This window comes from Pholcus phalangioides, unplaced genomic scaffold (genome assembly GCF_987345545.1).
Source record: "Pholcus phalangioides strain wild (caught in Gottingen) unplaced genomic scaffold, Ppha-v1.0 ptg000008l_1, whole genome shotgun sequence".
In the NCBI taxonomy this organism is placed as follows: Eukaryota; Metazoa; Arthropoda; class Arachnida; order Araneae; family Pholcidae; genus Pholcus; species Pholcus phalangioides.
The window spans coordinates 51,851,997-51,868,218 of NW_028301601.1; the positions used below are offsets into that span (position 1 = coordinate 51,851,997).

A 16,222-nucleotide genomic window follows, 5' to 3' on the forward strand; every position below is an offset into this window, starting at 1 on the left:
CGCCCCCCCCCCCCAGGCGTAAATCCAGAGTGATGTGCCAGAGGAGGCAATTTTTGCTAGTCATACGGGACAGATTCATTCTACCATATTATCAGACACTCTTTGTGTGGTGACACCCCCCCCCCATCCCCGGCACACCGCTATTTAACTTGTAAACAAGCATAAAAACCCAACTTGTTTGATTTAATTAAGAGATTTAAAAACATTAAAGAAGCAAAACGTCACACATTTGTGCAGGATACTCATCACGGAGGATCAATCTTCTTCATACTTATGTTAATTGAGTTTTATGGTAAAATTCGTGTAGTGCACGCATCACGTACGCGCTAAGATGATAATAAAAGTGGTTAAATTAGTGATATTTCCGTATGATTTCTTTTCATATTTATAAAACTCATGAACTTCATTTGAAATTACCCCTTTCAGAACCAGTACCAAGAAACGGAAGGGACAGGCTAACACCAGCCAGCTAAAACACCGGGCCCTGCAACTTGGGCAGGCCCGTAACTATTCTGAGGCAATTTGGGCGGTGCAACGAGCCGAATGGAGGGGGGGGGGGCGCTTGTAACTCTTCCTTTTTCTGAGCATAACCATTTCAAGGAGACTCCAAGAAAAGACTGCCCCCGAGAAAGCACGCTACAGCCCTGGGGAAGGGGCCATATTATGCACTGCACAACTGCCCATCGATTATTTCCGTTTCGAAAAATAACTAATATTATACACACTCAAATCTTTGTTTTTTTTAAAATTCATCTCGGTCATTTTTTTCATATATATTTTACAGTTTTTTTATAAATACGTATCTTAAAGATATTTTTCTAGTAATGTATATTTAACGCGTTTCGGCGCCCCTTCTCATTTGGCGCCCGGTGCAGTTGCACCGGTCGCACTGCCCTAAGACCGCCCCTGGATGTAACTATCAACGAAAACGTGAAAAAGACCCCAGAAATAGTTGCCTACAATAACGAAATTAAATAAGGAGTCGACATCGTGGATCAAATGATGCGATTATATACCAATAAGAATGGAAGCCGTCGCTGGCCAATGCATGTTTTCGGAAAAAATTACGAACCTCAACAGATCCTTTTTCATGAGAGCGAAAGGGGAAACGTTTCCGGGAAAAAATGGCGAAAATTCTGTGAAATTTTAATTCGATAAAATTATAATATTTTATACCGTCCCTCAACAGATCCTTTTTCACGAGAGCGAAAGGCAAACATCCGGAAAAAAATGACGAAAATTCTGTGAAATTTTAATTCGATGAAATTGTAATATTTTATACCACCCCTTATCAGATCCTTTTCCACGAGAGCGAAAGGGAAACGTTTCCGGGAATAAATGACGAAAATTCTGTGAAATTTTAATTCGATGAAATTGTAATATTTTATACCACCCCTCATCAGATCCTTTTCCACGAGAGCGAAAGGGAAACGTTTCAGGGAAAAAATGACGAAAATTCTGTGAAATTTTAATTCGATGAAATTGTAATATTTTATACCGCCCCTCATCAGATCCTTTTCTACGAGAGCGAAAGGGAAACGTTTCAGGGAAAAAATGACGAAAATTCTGTGAAATTTTAATTCGATGAAATTTAATATTTTATACCGCGAAACGTTTCCGGAAATAAATGACGAAAATTCTGTAAAATTTTAATTTTATGTAATATTTTATACCGCCCCTAAAGAGATTTGTTGGAAGAAGATATTTCATACTTTGCCTGGTTTGTGTTTAGGCATTCTATAGAATGACTAGTCATTCTATAGAATGCCTAGGCAAAGTATAGAATAAAACCGGTATTTCATACTTTGCCTGAAACGACCAGGCATTGTATAGAATGCCTAGGCATTCTATAGAATGCCTGGATTTCATACTTTGCCGGTAACATATAGATAGATAGATAGATAGAATCGCTCAGAACCCCGGACTGAAGCAAAGCACCTTACTTCCTTTACCTTAAAAGAGGTAGAGTTGCGTCAGAAAAGTTTATTTTAGATCTTTATTTATTTTAGAGATTTACAGTGGTGGCTCCCCTTGCCCCATGCTCGCAAGTATCGAATCACTCGCGTCGTTCTCCCCATGATGACAGCCATCAACTCGATGCAACGTACAACAAGCCATTTGACAGAAATGGACAGCTGAACCCAATGGCTAGGGAGAAAAATTGCACGTGCAAAGCCCAGTGGCATATAAGGGCCGGAGACCGCAGCCTGGCATTTCGAAAGAAGTGTGGAAAAGATTGTGGGCAAGAAAGAAGAAGAATCTGGCATAAAGAAGTGGAAGAGATTTGAGAATGGTCTAAGTACGCAATGTATGCAAAATATACATACACAGCGCCTTCACTGTGACGGGAAACGGAGAAACAAAGCCTCCATCCACAGTTTTGGTTCCCTTTTCTTTTACGGAATATGCAATATACACACCATCATAAAACACAGAGAGCCTCCACTGCGACGGGAATAATCAATCCTTGGTATATAGAAAACGTTGGCGTAAAAGTTATAGGAACAATCTTACACCAAAATCTATTGCCAAATACCACCAAAAAAAAAAAAAAAAAACCCAAAAAAACAGGCTGAAACTGTATGTCATCACAGTAATAATAAAGTATCAGATTTTTTTTTCCCTAGAAAATTACACAGTACAGTAGAACCTCCCTCAACGGACACTCCCCGTTAGCGGACAACTCCCATTAACGAGCACTTTTCGGATCGCTGGTCCGTGGAATAGGGCTTCAATGTGTTTCACTCCCCGTTAGCGAACACTCTCAATAGCGGACAGTAAAATCAGGCAAACTAACTGTTTTCCAACAATCTCTAATCGGTGAATTTTTGTTCATAAATTAACAATTAATCATACTCAACGGTGATTTTGTATAATCCCAAGCTCGTATTGGTAAATATATGATAGTCCGTCAATTAATAACTTGATTAACTGAATACAACTATGGGTCCAGAGGATGCTGATTCTGAATGGTAATGTCGGTTTTGTTTGCACATGTTGGTAAGTGTGAAAAAAAACCAATATTAAAAAATGCTGATAATGTTGTTATTCAGAACGTTTATTTCTTCTTCATACAATTTTTTTTTAATTTATTTTAATTTTTTTTTAAAAATATGTATACTGCACGTACCCGGTATGGTTAAAAATAATCAATTGGTCTAATGAAAAGAAGAAAGGTTGTAAATTTTTCCGTATTTATCAGACTTTTCAACTTTATTTGGGAATTATGCACAATCACCGGTAAAAGCGATTGTGAATGCAGTGAAATTCAATCACTTTCTTTATCGAGGCGATTGATGATTATGCATAACCATCGGTGTATCACTTTTACGCACAGTAACATGTAGACACCAATTGCGTCCGAAGCTAAACGTCATATTAATGTGAAAGTCGTATATACACGAGGTTCTACCGTATATCGTGCCTTCCCAATAGCTGACACTTCCCGTTAGCGGACAAAAGTTTTGGTCCCCACTGTACAACTTCAACCTATCACCGATGAAGAATGCCTATGAAATGCGCGTGTGAATTGTAGCCTCTTTGCACATTATTGTATCGCTTTTTACTGTTTTTCCACCTCTAATGATATTTTCGTAACGCCGAACGACCTCGGTCACGTGTAACATCACTGCGTCATAACATAGCCCCATTAATAATATAGTGTCAATGCGACATCTAGTAGCAAATAGAGATAAATTGTGTAATTTATTTTTGAATCATTTACAGACCTTATTGCCCATCATTGTGTTTCTAAAATACAGTTTTAATCTACAAAACAAATTAAAAAAAGCTAATTTAATTTAAATAAATTGATACCTGTTGGTAATTAAACATAATTTTGTATTCAGTTTAATTTGATCTTAAATTTATATCATCATTCTTTCCTCGTATAGCGATCAAAGCTCGTTTGCCCTGTGAGAATAAAGGGCATTCCAATCTCTATCGGCATTAAAAACGTTGATTAACTCGAAAGGTGATCACAATTAGCGTGCAATGGTAAATTAACATTCGTTCGTTCCAGTTTCGAACTACTGTTTTGTTAATACAAGGAGTCCGTAGCTTTCATTTTACTGGGGCTCTCTGAAACACATAAGGTTAAGTGTGTGTTATTAGTACAAAGGATCTGTGGCCTCCGTATCATTGTAGGTATTCTTAACCAGGTATGCTCGGAGAGATTTCAAGGGGTTGGGTACGAAAAACTTACTGTTTTTAATTTGTGTATATTGAATATTATTTTGTAAAGAGGTCTGTGGGCTTTCATTTTAATGACACAGGGAGTATGAGGAACGCAAAAAGTTGGGAACCTCTATGATCTTCAAAGGAATTTAGTAGGCTAAATGAATTTTGCACATTTCTTTTCATTATTCATTAAGTGGATGAATTAGTGAGACACACATTTAATAATCTTTACCATCCTCCGTAGGTATTTCATCCCACGAACAAGGCCATCCGAAGAGCGAGGAAGACGCAATGAACGGCAACCCGCTACTGGGCTCAAAGAAGAACAGTCGGCATGCCAAGTCGGTACGCCTGAGCATCAACGCCAGAGAACGTCGAAGGATGCACGACTTGAACGACGCCCTCGACGAGCTAAGATCGGTCATACCGTACGCTCACTCGCCATCCGTGCGCAAACTCTCGAAGATAGCCACCCTGCTACTCGCCAAGAACTACATCCTGATGCAGGCGAACGCCCTGGAAGAAATGAGGAGGATCATTTCGTACATGAATCAGGCCGGGGTGCCGTTACCGCCCGCGGCTGCCGCAGCTGCGGCGGCGGCCGCTTCTTTGCCGGTGTTGGCTGGTACATCACCGCAGTCAAACAATGGAGGATACCCGGAACCAGGATACAATCCTCCGCCGCCACCTCCAACTTCGGGTAGTGGATACCAGACATCTCACCACATGAACGGCGACAAGCCCGACTCGACGGAAACAAACCCCGTGTTGGGTATGCCGCCAGTCTTTCGAGGACATGTCTGTAGCTCAACGCCTTGCGACCAATGCAACGCTAGCAAATAAGACTATCGCTAATTGTTATTTTGCTTTATAGCCTTTTACCAAAGCAGATTGATTCGAAACTATTGGGTCATACTTCAAGGGGTGATACAATACACCTAAACAATCATTTGACGTCCAAAATGTGTGGTTGAATCGCTGTAGCAAAGGCGGTAGCAGGCGTTTTTGAGTAGTGTATGGCGGGGATTCTTGACCTTTTTCTCAGCTGTGACCCAAAATCAACAACGATATCAGCTTTGTCACCCATGGGACTGTTTGTTTTTCAAAATTGGTAAAACCAGTGACGAAATAAGTGCACGTATAACAGGACTGTAAGTGGATTTCTCTGACTCATCTATGAAGTTTCCGCGAAACAAGTTTTGGTCACGACCCAGAGCTGAAGGAATCCCTGGCTGTAAGTGTATTTTTGTACAACCCATCTCGGAAGCCCCTTGTGAATCGTGTCTCATAGTTAAAGAACCTCCGGTGCACTTTTTTACGACCTATCTCGGAAGGCCCTACGAATCAAGTTTTGGTCGTGACATACAACTCAAGATTCCCTGGGTCTTAGGGGATTTTAGCGACCCGTCTCGGAAGTCTCTGAGACCGAAGTTCGGGCTGCGATCTATATGTTAAGAACTCCTGATGTATAGTAACATTGCACTGGAAGAAAGTAACATTTTCTGGAGGAATTTCTTGCAGGATGTGTCGTTAGCCGTTCAAGGACACGCATGGTTCTAAAAAGGGTCAAGCCGGCTTATATTTTTGCCGTATTAATACGAAATCGCAACTTGGATAATTAATTTCTGCTCCAATTGTTTGATTGCACAAGACCAGTCTATCGCACTACCCCCCACCCCAAGCCTTCTCTATCTCAGTTTACTAGGCCCTTTGGAAGAAACTAAATAGGACCTCGTTAAGGTTACAGTCTTTGATTTGTAATTTCTGTACTTGCGCCTCAATTCTCCTCCACATTAGGCAACACATTCTATGACGAAATGGATTGCTTCGGTGTACTCTACAGTCCCCGCGAAGTTTGGCCTAATAGTTTCGAATCATCCTGTATATCCTTGAAGTGAAGCTTGTACAAGTTTCAGAAGGTAACAATACAAAACTCATGTCACGCATCGGCTTGTGTATAAATAAATGGGGTTATGGAAATGGATATCCATAATGGAAATGGAACAAATTTTTTGTACATCTGCGTTGCTGGCAGATGATCGGTGGTTACCAATAAATACAGTTTATAGAAAGTTTCGATGCAATTCTCCAAAGCTTCTAGAGTAATTTTTACGCGCATGGTGCCAAAATAACGATTATCTTCAGAAAAGTTTCGATGATGTGTGCTTTGTATGCAAAACTTCGTTTTCATGACGTCCTTGGTGACGCTCTCCAAAATCGACCTTGTTTTCAGTCTTTGGAATAAGGATTCTTCTATGATACTCCAGAGCTATCTCCGATGCACTTGAGCTATCACCACACACACCTCTGTGGAGACTGATTCACTTCCTTGAAACATCTGACGAACGTCTTTGAAATTCCCAAGCCATTAGTTCAAAAAATCAACGACCTTATGTAAGCGCTCCAATCCCACAACCACATAAATGTCTTAATATCTGTTTCTGAATCTGTTCTCAACTGCATAAGCACGACTACTACTACTTAACCGTACATGCACCTCGTACACATTCCTATGTGGAATTTCTAACGAGTTGGTACGTGCCGGAATGCGCGCGTACCTGTTGTGAACCTAACGTGAAGAGTTTTGTTTCTGTTTAATGCTTGTTATGTGTCGTGCTGCCACCTACCATCGATTTTTCTGAATCAAGTGTAATGATTGAATAATTGCACCGTTGTAGGCTCATAAACGTGACTGCGACGTAACAAGATTTTTACCATGTCTCACTATCTCATAATGCTCAATCATGGAAACTACCAATCATCCTAATCGTAGTGGACATCCAAGATAATTCTATCTATGAGTATGAAATTATCAATGAATTCATGTCTTAAATTTAATTTATCACAACTCATTGAAAAACATGGTTTTTACATGATGGATAATAATGCTTTGTTTGTTAATCATCTCCATCAGAACTTGCTTGATTAAAATCACTGATTATTAATTTCAGTTTTGAACATTCCTCGTAATTATGCGGCACCAATTGGAGGATGCACGTATGAAATTTGTAAATACCGAATGTACAATAAAAAGCTGTAAATTATATCCAGAATATCTCCCCCTTCAGAGACTCAGACTCTATTTCTTTCTCATTCTATGCATATAAAATAACATTTCTTGACTGACTGTGTGATTCACTGATTAACTAACCATCGCCGAGTCGAAACTGATGAAGATTTATTTTTGAAATTTTGTTAGCAGTTTTATTTGGTGACGTAGACATTAACTAAGCAGGTTTTTTCAAAGGTTATATGGAGCGATCATGGTCGAGCCGAAACCACTGCAGCTATAAATATGAAATTTGGTTAGTATTATATTTTATAATGTAAGATACCCACTAAGATGGGGTTTCTGAAAATTCAGCCCCCAAGGGAATCATGAGGCGTTCAAATGTCATATAGGGAAATCATCGCAAAAGGATTTTCAGATTGCCAAACCCACGCGAGCGAAACCGTAGGTAACAGCTAGTAAATTATATGAATCTGTTTTATTTATATAGGAATCCCAGGAGAACACCACAAACATAGAAATATCCATAGGTACCGGAACCTACGAGCTGAGGCCATTTGAGCCTTCCCCCCCCCCCCAATAATTTCTAAAAAAAAAACCAATGACATGCATCCTCCCTCTCCTGCGTACGTGCTTGAATTCCGTATATATACGGGATGACCAGTAACTTTCAGCCCCCCCTCCCCCAATGTTTTCTTCATGTGTTAGTTTTTATGCTTTCACTTTGTCATGCCTTTAACTAAACCTCTTAACGTTTTTGAGAAGCCCCGACAGGGAAGATGAGGGGTTAGGTACCCGGTACTTCACACCCCGATAAACGGGACAAGTTCAACTATTTTCACTGGTGAACGGTGTTAAAAGGTTGAAGAACATTGCCATAAAAAGTCCCTCTTAATTCTACACAACGACGCGAGTCACTCGTATTTGGACCGAATGAGTTCCAAAACATTGTGGCCATTGCGTAGCCGGGAAAAGTTCGTATAAGTATAATTTTTTATGGAATAGATCCTGGAAAGTGTTCAATAATATTGACTTGTGAGCTTCTTAGTATCTCTCGTTCTGAGGTTTTGATAATTTTGCCTCTCAATAAGTATAGCAGACACTGCACCAGAATTTCGAATTAGATGTAAACTATTTCTTTGAGATCCAGTTAAGACCTGTGCACTTTCGTAAGAAGTGAGCCTAGATTCACTATCCAGGTCTCATTACCACTGACAGTATAAGGAACATATTTTCAACCCCCAGTGGAATATCTCGAACTTTACCTAACCCAGGTAATAGCAAGCCCCTGTTCCTCTCAGCCAATTAGCCCCCCCCCATAACTTGTGACGTTCCTGATTCTAAAATGCTGATGCTAATTGGTTTTTATACTACAGATTATTAAAAGCCAGAGTTCGTCGAATCTCCTGATATGCGCCATCTTCAAAGTAAAAATGTATTGAAAGCTTCAGTGGGTCTATTCGTGCTGCCTCCGTCTTTCAGAAGAAAATCATTAACGTTAGTACCACTTTTTAACTGTTGCTCTAAATCAGGGGGTCTTCAACCTTCTTCCTAGTCGCGAGCACTGCCTATACCAATCGCCAAAGATGAGAGCACTCTTATGCCAAGAGTACGGGAGAGAAACGAACATTTAATATAAGCAAAGAGAATAACTATCATACAGCAGCGGTCAAGTGGAGGGACAAAAGTCCCCAAAAGAGGGAAAAGTTGCGTATATGGGGGGAAAGAACATGAATGCACACAGTAAGAGGGGGGGGGGGGAAATGATATTATTCCAACATTAAATCCTTGAATGCAATTTGTATAAGCTATTTAATTGGAACGTTGATCAAGTGCTCGCGGGCATGAAACTAGACGTGAGCATCGAGCACTCGGGGTGCTTCAGAGAGCACCGTCGTGCTCGCGAGTAACGGGTTGAGGGGTGCCTGCTCTGAATATTGCAATGCCACCAAAATTTCCGTTAATTTTATTTTATGATTTTCAACGAATATTTCAAGCTTCACTTGAAATAATATGATACCATGACTCGTATTTTTTCTATTGAGAATCATTTTTTTTAACTGTTGAAATGGATTTAAGTATCGCTTCAAATTAAATACATTTCTTCTCTGGCAATGCAGGGCGCGGTATCCCAGGTCTATAAGATACTCGCCTGAAGTACCAAAGGATGTTTAGAGGTGTCGCGAGTTCGATACCCGGTTCGTCCTTGTCAGAAAACTTTCATGACACAGGGGTACACAACAGAAACGGCGACATGACCGCAGAAAAAATTGCTACCGCAGGGAGTCCCCATCGAGGGGTTAGCGCACCAACCTCTCGATGAGTATAAAAAAACAAGCCTGCAGTTCGGAATGGGCAATAAATTGTAGGTTCCGGTCTAATTAGCCCTCATGTGCAAAAAAATGACCGTGGTGCGACACAAATGATCAAATGATCTGACAAAAGTTTCCAGATCCTCATAAAACGTATAAGACATCGACCGCGATAGATCTTTCGTCCGAGGGCGGCTAGAAACTTCCAGATTGATCCAAGAACGTATTTATGGCCAAATAAATTTTCGGAATATTTTTAACCCTCCAGTGCACGAGTGAATGGCATTTTACTGGCGAATCGTTGATCCTGAGGCATACTTCCAATTGGAGACAATATCCAAATCACGCGTAGTACTGAGATATTTCATTCATATTGCAAGAGGATGCGTAGTTGTCAAAATAGAAATGTTAAACTCCCAAACCCCCCCCCCCCCACAGGCACCCTGTGCTTTTCAAAAAACCCATTAAAAAAGTTGTTGTCCTGTCTCTCCTGATGCCGAAGAAAAAGTATCCACGTTTCTCATTGCAATATTCACTGAGCCAGGGCCACAACTAGCGGATGCAAGCTGGTATGGTGCTCCGGGTGCCGTACTAGAAGGGGCGTAAATTTCACTCTTTAATCACTTCTTCAACATTAAGGGGGGGGGGCGCCGAAATGCATGCTTGCCCCGGCTGACCAAGCATCTAGTTGCGACCCTGACTGAGGTATTTGAATTCAAGAAATCGCTTAAAAGTTGTAAAGAAACAGTTTTAAATGGGAGGGGTTGAACCGTTTTATCCGCAATTTAATGCAGCTTTTTTTTCCAAACTTTCCTCCGTTTTTCGAATTGGAATATCTCAGAGAATACTGTACTGAGGAACGTAGAATTTTTTTTTTTTGTTGGCATCACGAGAGGCAGGGCAACAACTTTCTAGTTAGAAGTTAGAGGTCTTTAGGGACCGTATAAAGATTTTATTTTGTGGCACGCTGTATTTTCACTCTCAAAACTGGTACAGGGTAATTTTTTAATGCCTTTTGCGCGTTTTTTTTAAATTTGAATCAAACCTTTAAGACAAATGATCGATGAGATAAAGGCGACATTAGCCCTTACGGGACACCCTGAATAATACTGGATACATTACGGCAACAGAGCAGTGCAATTTAGGAAGTTTTGCATGCTACAAAAACTCCAAGTGCAGTATTCACCGAGATATTATTTGAATTCAAAAAAAAAGTTTGCAAAAAACAGTATCAAAAGGCAGGTGGAATTCTCGCATTTAACGTCATTTTCTCCATAACTTTCGTCTGTTTTTCAAATTCGAATATCTTAGTGAATACGGGCCATTAGAAACGTGGAATGGTTTCTTTTTTTGGCATCAGGAGGGACCGGGCAGCAACTTTCTACTTATGTTTTAGCGCACAAGGTGTCCGTATATATATACATATAAAGGTAACATTTTTATATTAATAACTTTACAACCCCTTGAAACATGAATGACATATCGTGACATTCGGATACTTTTTCTGATTGGAAGTATGTGTTTCTAGGGTCAACCGTCCTCCAGTAGCAAACATGCCATGCACTCTGTTACCTATGTCCCTTATGTATTACATAAGATATTTTTGCGCGTCTCTTTTCAGCACTTTGATATATTTATTATCATAATTTCAGCTACAATATGAACATATAATGAATGTAATTAACCATTGCTGTGCTATTTTATAGCCGCTGTGGTGGTCGAGTGGTTATAGTGACGGACTCGCGATGCGAGGATCCGGGTTCGAACCCCACGGTGGTGGTCGGCTGAAGTTGGTTTTCTGTGGTTCCCAACTTCAAGGCGCGAATGCCAGCCGATCTCCCCGTTAAAAAGTCTCGCCACAGAGAGCAACAGGCCTACAACGTTACAAATATTCAATCATTACACTTCACTCACAATTTGAAGTATAAATGGCAGCGCTGAAATATCATACACAACACTAGCTACACACTCAGACTGTTAGGTGCACTCACTTTGTTCCAGACTCTGCCACGAAGCTGGGCTGGAAGAGATCTCGGCAACGGGATAAGTCAGGTGGCAGAGACCCTGGCGTTCATTCATGTACTATTTTATGGCAAATTTCAAATTAACAGTTCTCTCTCTCTCCCTGCGCGCGCGTGCGCGTGTGTGTGTGTGGGTCACTCATAACATCACACTAAAGCAGAAACTCAATCTTCTATATATATATAAAATTGATTTTCTGTGTGTGTGTCTGTGTGTGTGTATGTTCTCTATACAAATCTACAATTTTAGATCGATCGTCGCCAAATTTTGCATCTATGCATTTTGCCAAATGGGACCCGACTTCAACGATAGGTTACTTTAAAATTTCGTTAGAGCAGGGCAAATGCCCCAAATGGGAAAAAAACTGTCCGGCAACAATGATTTTTGGGCCTCAACAATCACTTTCCGAACGTTTACTTTGGTTACCGTGGTTCCCTAGCAATGCGTTTAAGACGTGTATATGACTTTACAATGGTTTGTCATTTCTTTAATCCTGTTAGTATATGTATAATAGTTTATGCCTTTATAATGGTTTGCCACATTTTCAATATACTCTCAGTAATGAGGCTTTTTGAATAGACGTCATAATCATCATCAGCATCGCTTTGAGAGTCAGGAAAAGGGTGATCCTCATAGAAATCAGTGCTAAAATTGTCGATTTTACTGTAGAGATGCGGAAATTAGTGGGATTTTCCACCCCATCGATAATTTTAAAAATTGTATTGAATTCTCAATTTTTGAAATATTGAGGTCGCTTAGAGATAGATATACGAAGCCCAGGAGATTAAATATGAAGTGATTAGCCAGACCTACTTTCGAGTTCGATATTCATGCAATAACATTGATTTCAACTTTTTATTTACATCTTCTCAAGCATGAAAAATAATGTCTCCGTATTGTCTTTTGATATTCAACTGCATTAATTCATAGTTTAGGATGTTTTAAAATGAATTATGGGCCCGTAAAGTACATCGAAGAAATTCCACAGCTTCGATTAAGCATTTTTGAAAGCTGAAACAGGCAGATGGATAAATTAAAGTTCGGTGGGGGGGGGGATCGAAATACCTAGCGCCCCTTAAAAAAGAAAAAAATATATATTCGTTTCTATGTTTCTTTAAATCTAGATTTGTTTATTTCATGAGTCGCACAGGAAGTCGCCATATTGGTTAACTTAGACACGGTTTGCATGTCCCTCAAAGAAAGAGGGAGATATCACGTGATCCAAAAAAGCCTCATTGAACAAAACCCGGGCAACGCCGGGTATTATAGCTAGTGATATATAAAAACAGTAAAATGATTTTCTCTATAATTTACGTGCAATAAACCTTATAATATGAAAATATAAAGATGTAAATTGTTTCAAAACATTTCAACTGATGCAATTGGTTCAGAACAACAGAGATATGTGATTGGACGGACAGCAAAAATATTCCCGCAATATTCAATATCGAATTTCACGAAGTCCTCACAAGAGCATGAAGTCATAAAAACCAATCGAAATGCATTAACGGGAATGAAAAGGACGCGGTTTTGCAGGCCAGTGGCACGGAAAAGGGAGATCCCGTTGCTCGTATCCCCATAAAAATAATCACATATAGACAGAAACTCGGTGAAGTGAAAATCCCCGATTCTCCGTCTCCTAAATCCAGACTCCGGTCTCATCGTGGATGTAAAGCCGATAATCTCTCGGTTCCCGTTTAAAGAGATTTGGTGCCGATCTCTTCTCGCTCCCCCCCCCCCTTATTACCGCCTGTAACATTTCATCGAGATTAAGTAAATTTTCATCCTACTCTCTCATCCATCTTGAACCGAACAAGTTTTATGAATTTAATCAATGAATGGTGTTTCATTTGTCGTTCGAAAAAAAAAAAAAATCATTCGTTGACATGTAAGTAGTAGCTTATGCATGTTAGCAATATTGTCTTCTGTTTCCCTAGTAATTCTGGGTGGGAATTGATAAATGCATATCTCTCTGAAGATCTCTAAAAGATACAAGTTCTTTTAATCACTAAGGGAGAGTGATTAAAGATAGTAAGGGAAACCCGTGTTAGTGTTTGTGTACGTCAACAGTTATATGTAATCTTTCCCATATCTCCGAATATTGCTTCTAGAAACGTGTAATTCTTTTATTGGTCTCACGAGTGTAAGGGTAACAACTTTCTAACTGGGTTTTTGAGGACATTGCGTCCGTATAAATAGGGTTTTTTTTTAAATTTTAATAACTATTAGGCGGGGAACAAAGTTCTTGCAAGAAATTTATTGTTTGGAAAAAAGGTGCAGAAAAAAAGCAAGAAATATCTTTTCGGAATGGAAGAATAGAACTTTTCCCATAGAAGATTATTCCACAATTATTCCACCACAGAGACAATATGACCTTCTTGTGTGTCAGTGTGCGTCTGGAGACCTTTTTTGCCCTCGCACCGGATCATTCCCAGGTGGATTGTCGAGGGAAATGTCTATAGTAGAAACAGTATCCTACTATTCTGAGACTTACAGCGGACTCTCCTAAGACATGATTTATCACGGTTGCAGCCCTGGAAGCACTAAGTTTGGATTTTGCAAACAACGAAAAAAATTTGCGTACGACTAGTGCACACTTTGATGTTTCCAAAAACGATCGCGATTAGGCAAATTAGACCGTGAACGCGATTACTGCAGCTCGTGTGGCGCTACCTATCGTTTCTAGCAAGAATGTTTTCCCTCACCTAATATACAACCCTTTGAGGTATCTGAGTTTTACACATTTCTTAGATACTTTTTGTAACCGAAAGTATTATTCCTCTAAGATCAATGGTTCACCAGTAAAATATGGCAAGGGAAATTATGGAATCAACCTGTATACAAACCTAAACAACATTAATGGAAATCAACGCAGCCTTTCTATCTAAAAATGTAAATACACATGGATTCCAAATAGGGATGATAAGAGCCCGGTTTCAAGGGTTGAATTCCAATATTTATTTGAAAATGAATTTTCTATAGAGGGGTTAAGGAAACATCCTGGAATGAATGTTCGCCAAAAAGGATGTGGGGTTCATGGGAATAACGACATTTTATTTCAGTCTACAGACTCCAGAAGATCCAAAACTTCAACATTGGTCAAGCCTGAGTATATATTTTATATCCGCATGACTTGGAATCCAAAAAAAAGATCCGTCTACTAAACATTTTCGAAATTCTCCTAAGGCCACCGAAATTTCGTATTCATTGGGTACATCTAATCAATGCACAATCAATCTCACTGGGCGTGAAAAATCTTTAGGCTTGGAGCGACATTAGGATTAGAATACAATAGGATTTACATAAATCAAGTGCTGCATCCATAACATCCACGAGACTTAACATGGGTTTTATTCCTCCGATCCCCGGAGCGCTCGTCCTACCTTTTTCTTTACAGAGGCCTTAAAAGTTCTGCCGAGTAAAATACAGTTTTGTCTATGACGGCAGGGAGTAGAGGCAAGCAAATGTTTGACTAAACATCCCATGGTACCATTTTACTCTGATTGAAATAGCTGTAGGGTGAACAGCGGCACGTGTGTATGTATATGCGATGGGAAAGGAATCACCAACAAGAGAGAGAGAGAGAGAGTGTGTGTCTCTCCCTACCAAACACTTAATAAGCTTAATGGAATTTGTGGAAGAGAGGAGCATTCATCGACTTTGCCCCCGTAGGTGGTTGTTCATCCGTTGTCGTCTTCGTGGTTGCACCGAAAGAATGGAAAGGATTCGATGACGACGGGACTTATTCAGCGGTTGGGGATGTTCGGCGTATTAATATTTCGACGCTGTTGCTTTTTAATTTCATCCCCGTTTCTAAGCGTTTTTGAACATTTGCCCCTTGGTTGAACTGGAATAGCTTAGGCATTGTTTTTTGTTAACCTCTATATACAATGTTTCTTTATCTTCTCCTTCTTTCAGTGAAACACGTTTTTTCTTTCCCTAACCAAAGTTGAAAAATATTCGCCAAAAGTTGAAAATGTACGATTATATCGAGGAATCGGAGGGAAAAAAGATTATTCTAGAGAGATAATAAGTATAATTGAATGTTCATCATAATTCCTGATACGTGATAGGGGCTATTTATATACCCTTATAGGTATAACTGTGGCATAGGAGTCGGGGTGCTATGAATTTATGAGCAACCATAGTATTTTGCAGCACCATGTCGAGCATTTCCAGAAGGGATTTATAAATAGAAATTTAGCGCCAGGATGAAATATAAGCACCCACAGGTAGGGATAATACTATAAATGTTTGGTAAAAGATCTTTCAGCAAAAAAAAAAATTATTCGCTCGAATGTAGTGTGAGCGACGCGGCTCCCAGGGGCGTCACCAGCGTTTGATGTGTCAAATGGAAAATTAGAAATTAATTCTCAAGCGTACTATCTTATCGAAAAAAAAAACCTATCGGGTATTATACAGGGTGTTTCAAAAATAACCACCTGGTTTAAAATGTGTATATTACGAAAAATATTGAGCAATTAAGAAAATATTGAGGTTTTTTTTACAAACCAAATTAAAGGTGCTCAATATGTCCACCTTGGGATACATGACATATGTCTGTACGGTAGTCAAATTCGTCCCAAACTTTTGCGAGCATGTTTGCATCCACTGCTGCTGTTATGCGTATCATCAGTTTGGCTAATGCACCAGGAGACACACAAGCGTAGTCTTTTATAAACCCCCCACAAGAAGAAAT

General features: G+C 39.7%; 1 protein-coding gene across 1 annotated transcript in view; it reads left to right on the forward strand.

The window, feature by feature from the left end:
• Oli (basic helix-loop-helix family member olig) overlaps positions 1–7,228 on the forward strand; it is a 55,512-nt gene extending 48,284 nt beyond the window's left edge. The window contains exon 3 of the mRNA XM_089234893.1: positions 4,424–7,228. Within this exon, the coding sequence (XP_089091019.1) occupies positions 4,424–5,022 (599 nt within the window). The 3' untranslated portion in view covers positions 5,023–7,228. The remainder of the gene's footprint in view (positions 1–4,423) is intronic.
• Positions 7,229–16,222: the final 8,994 nt, after the last annotated feature.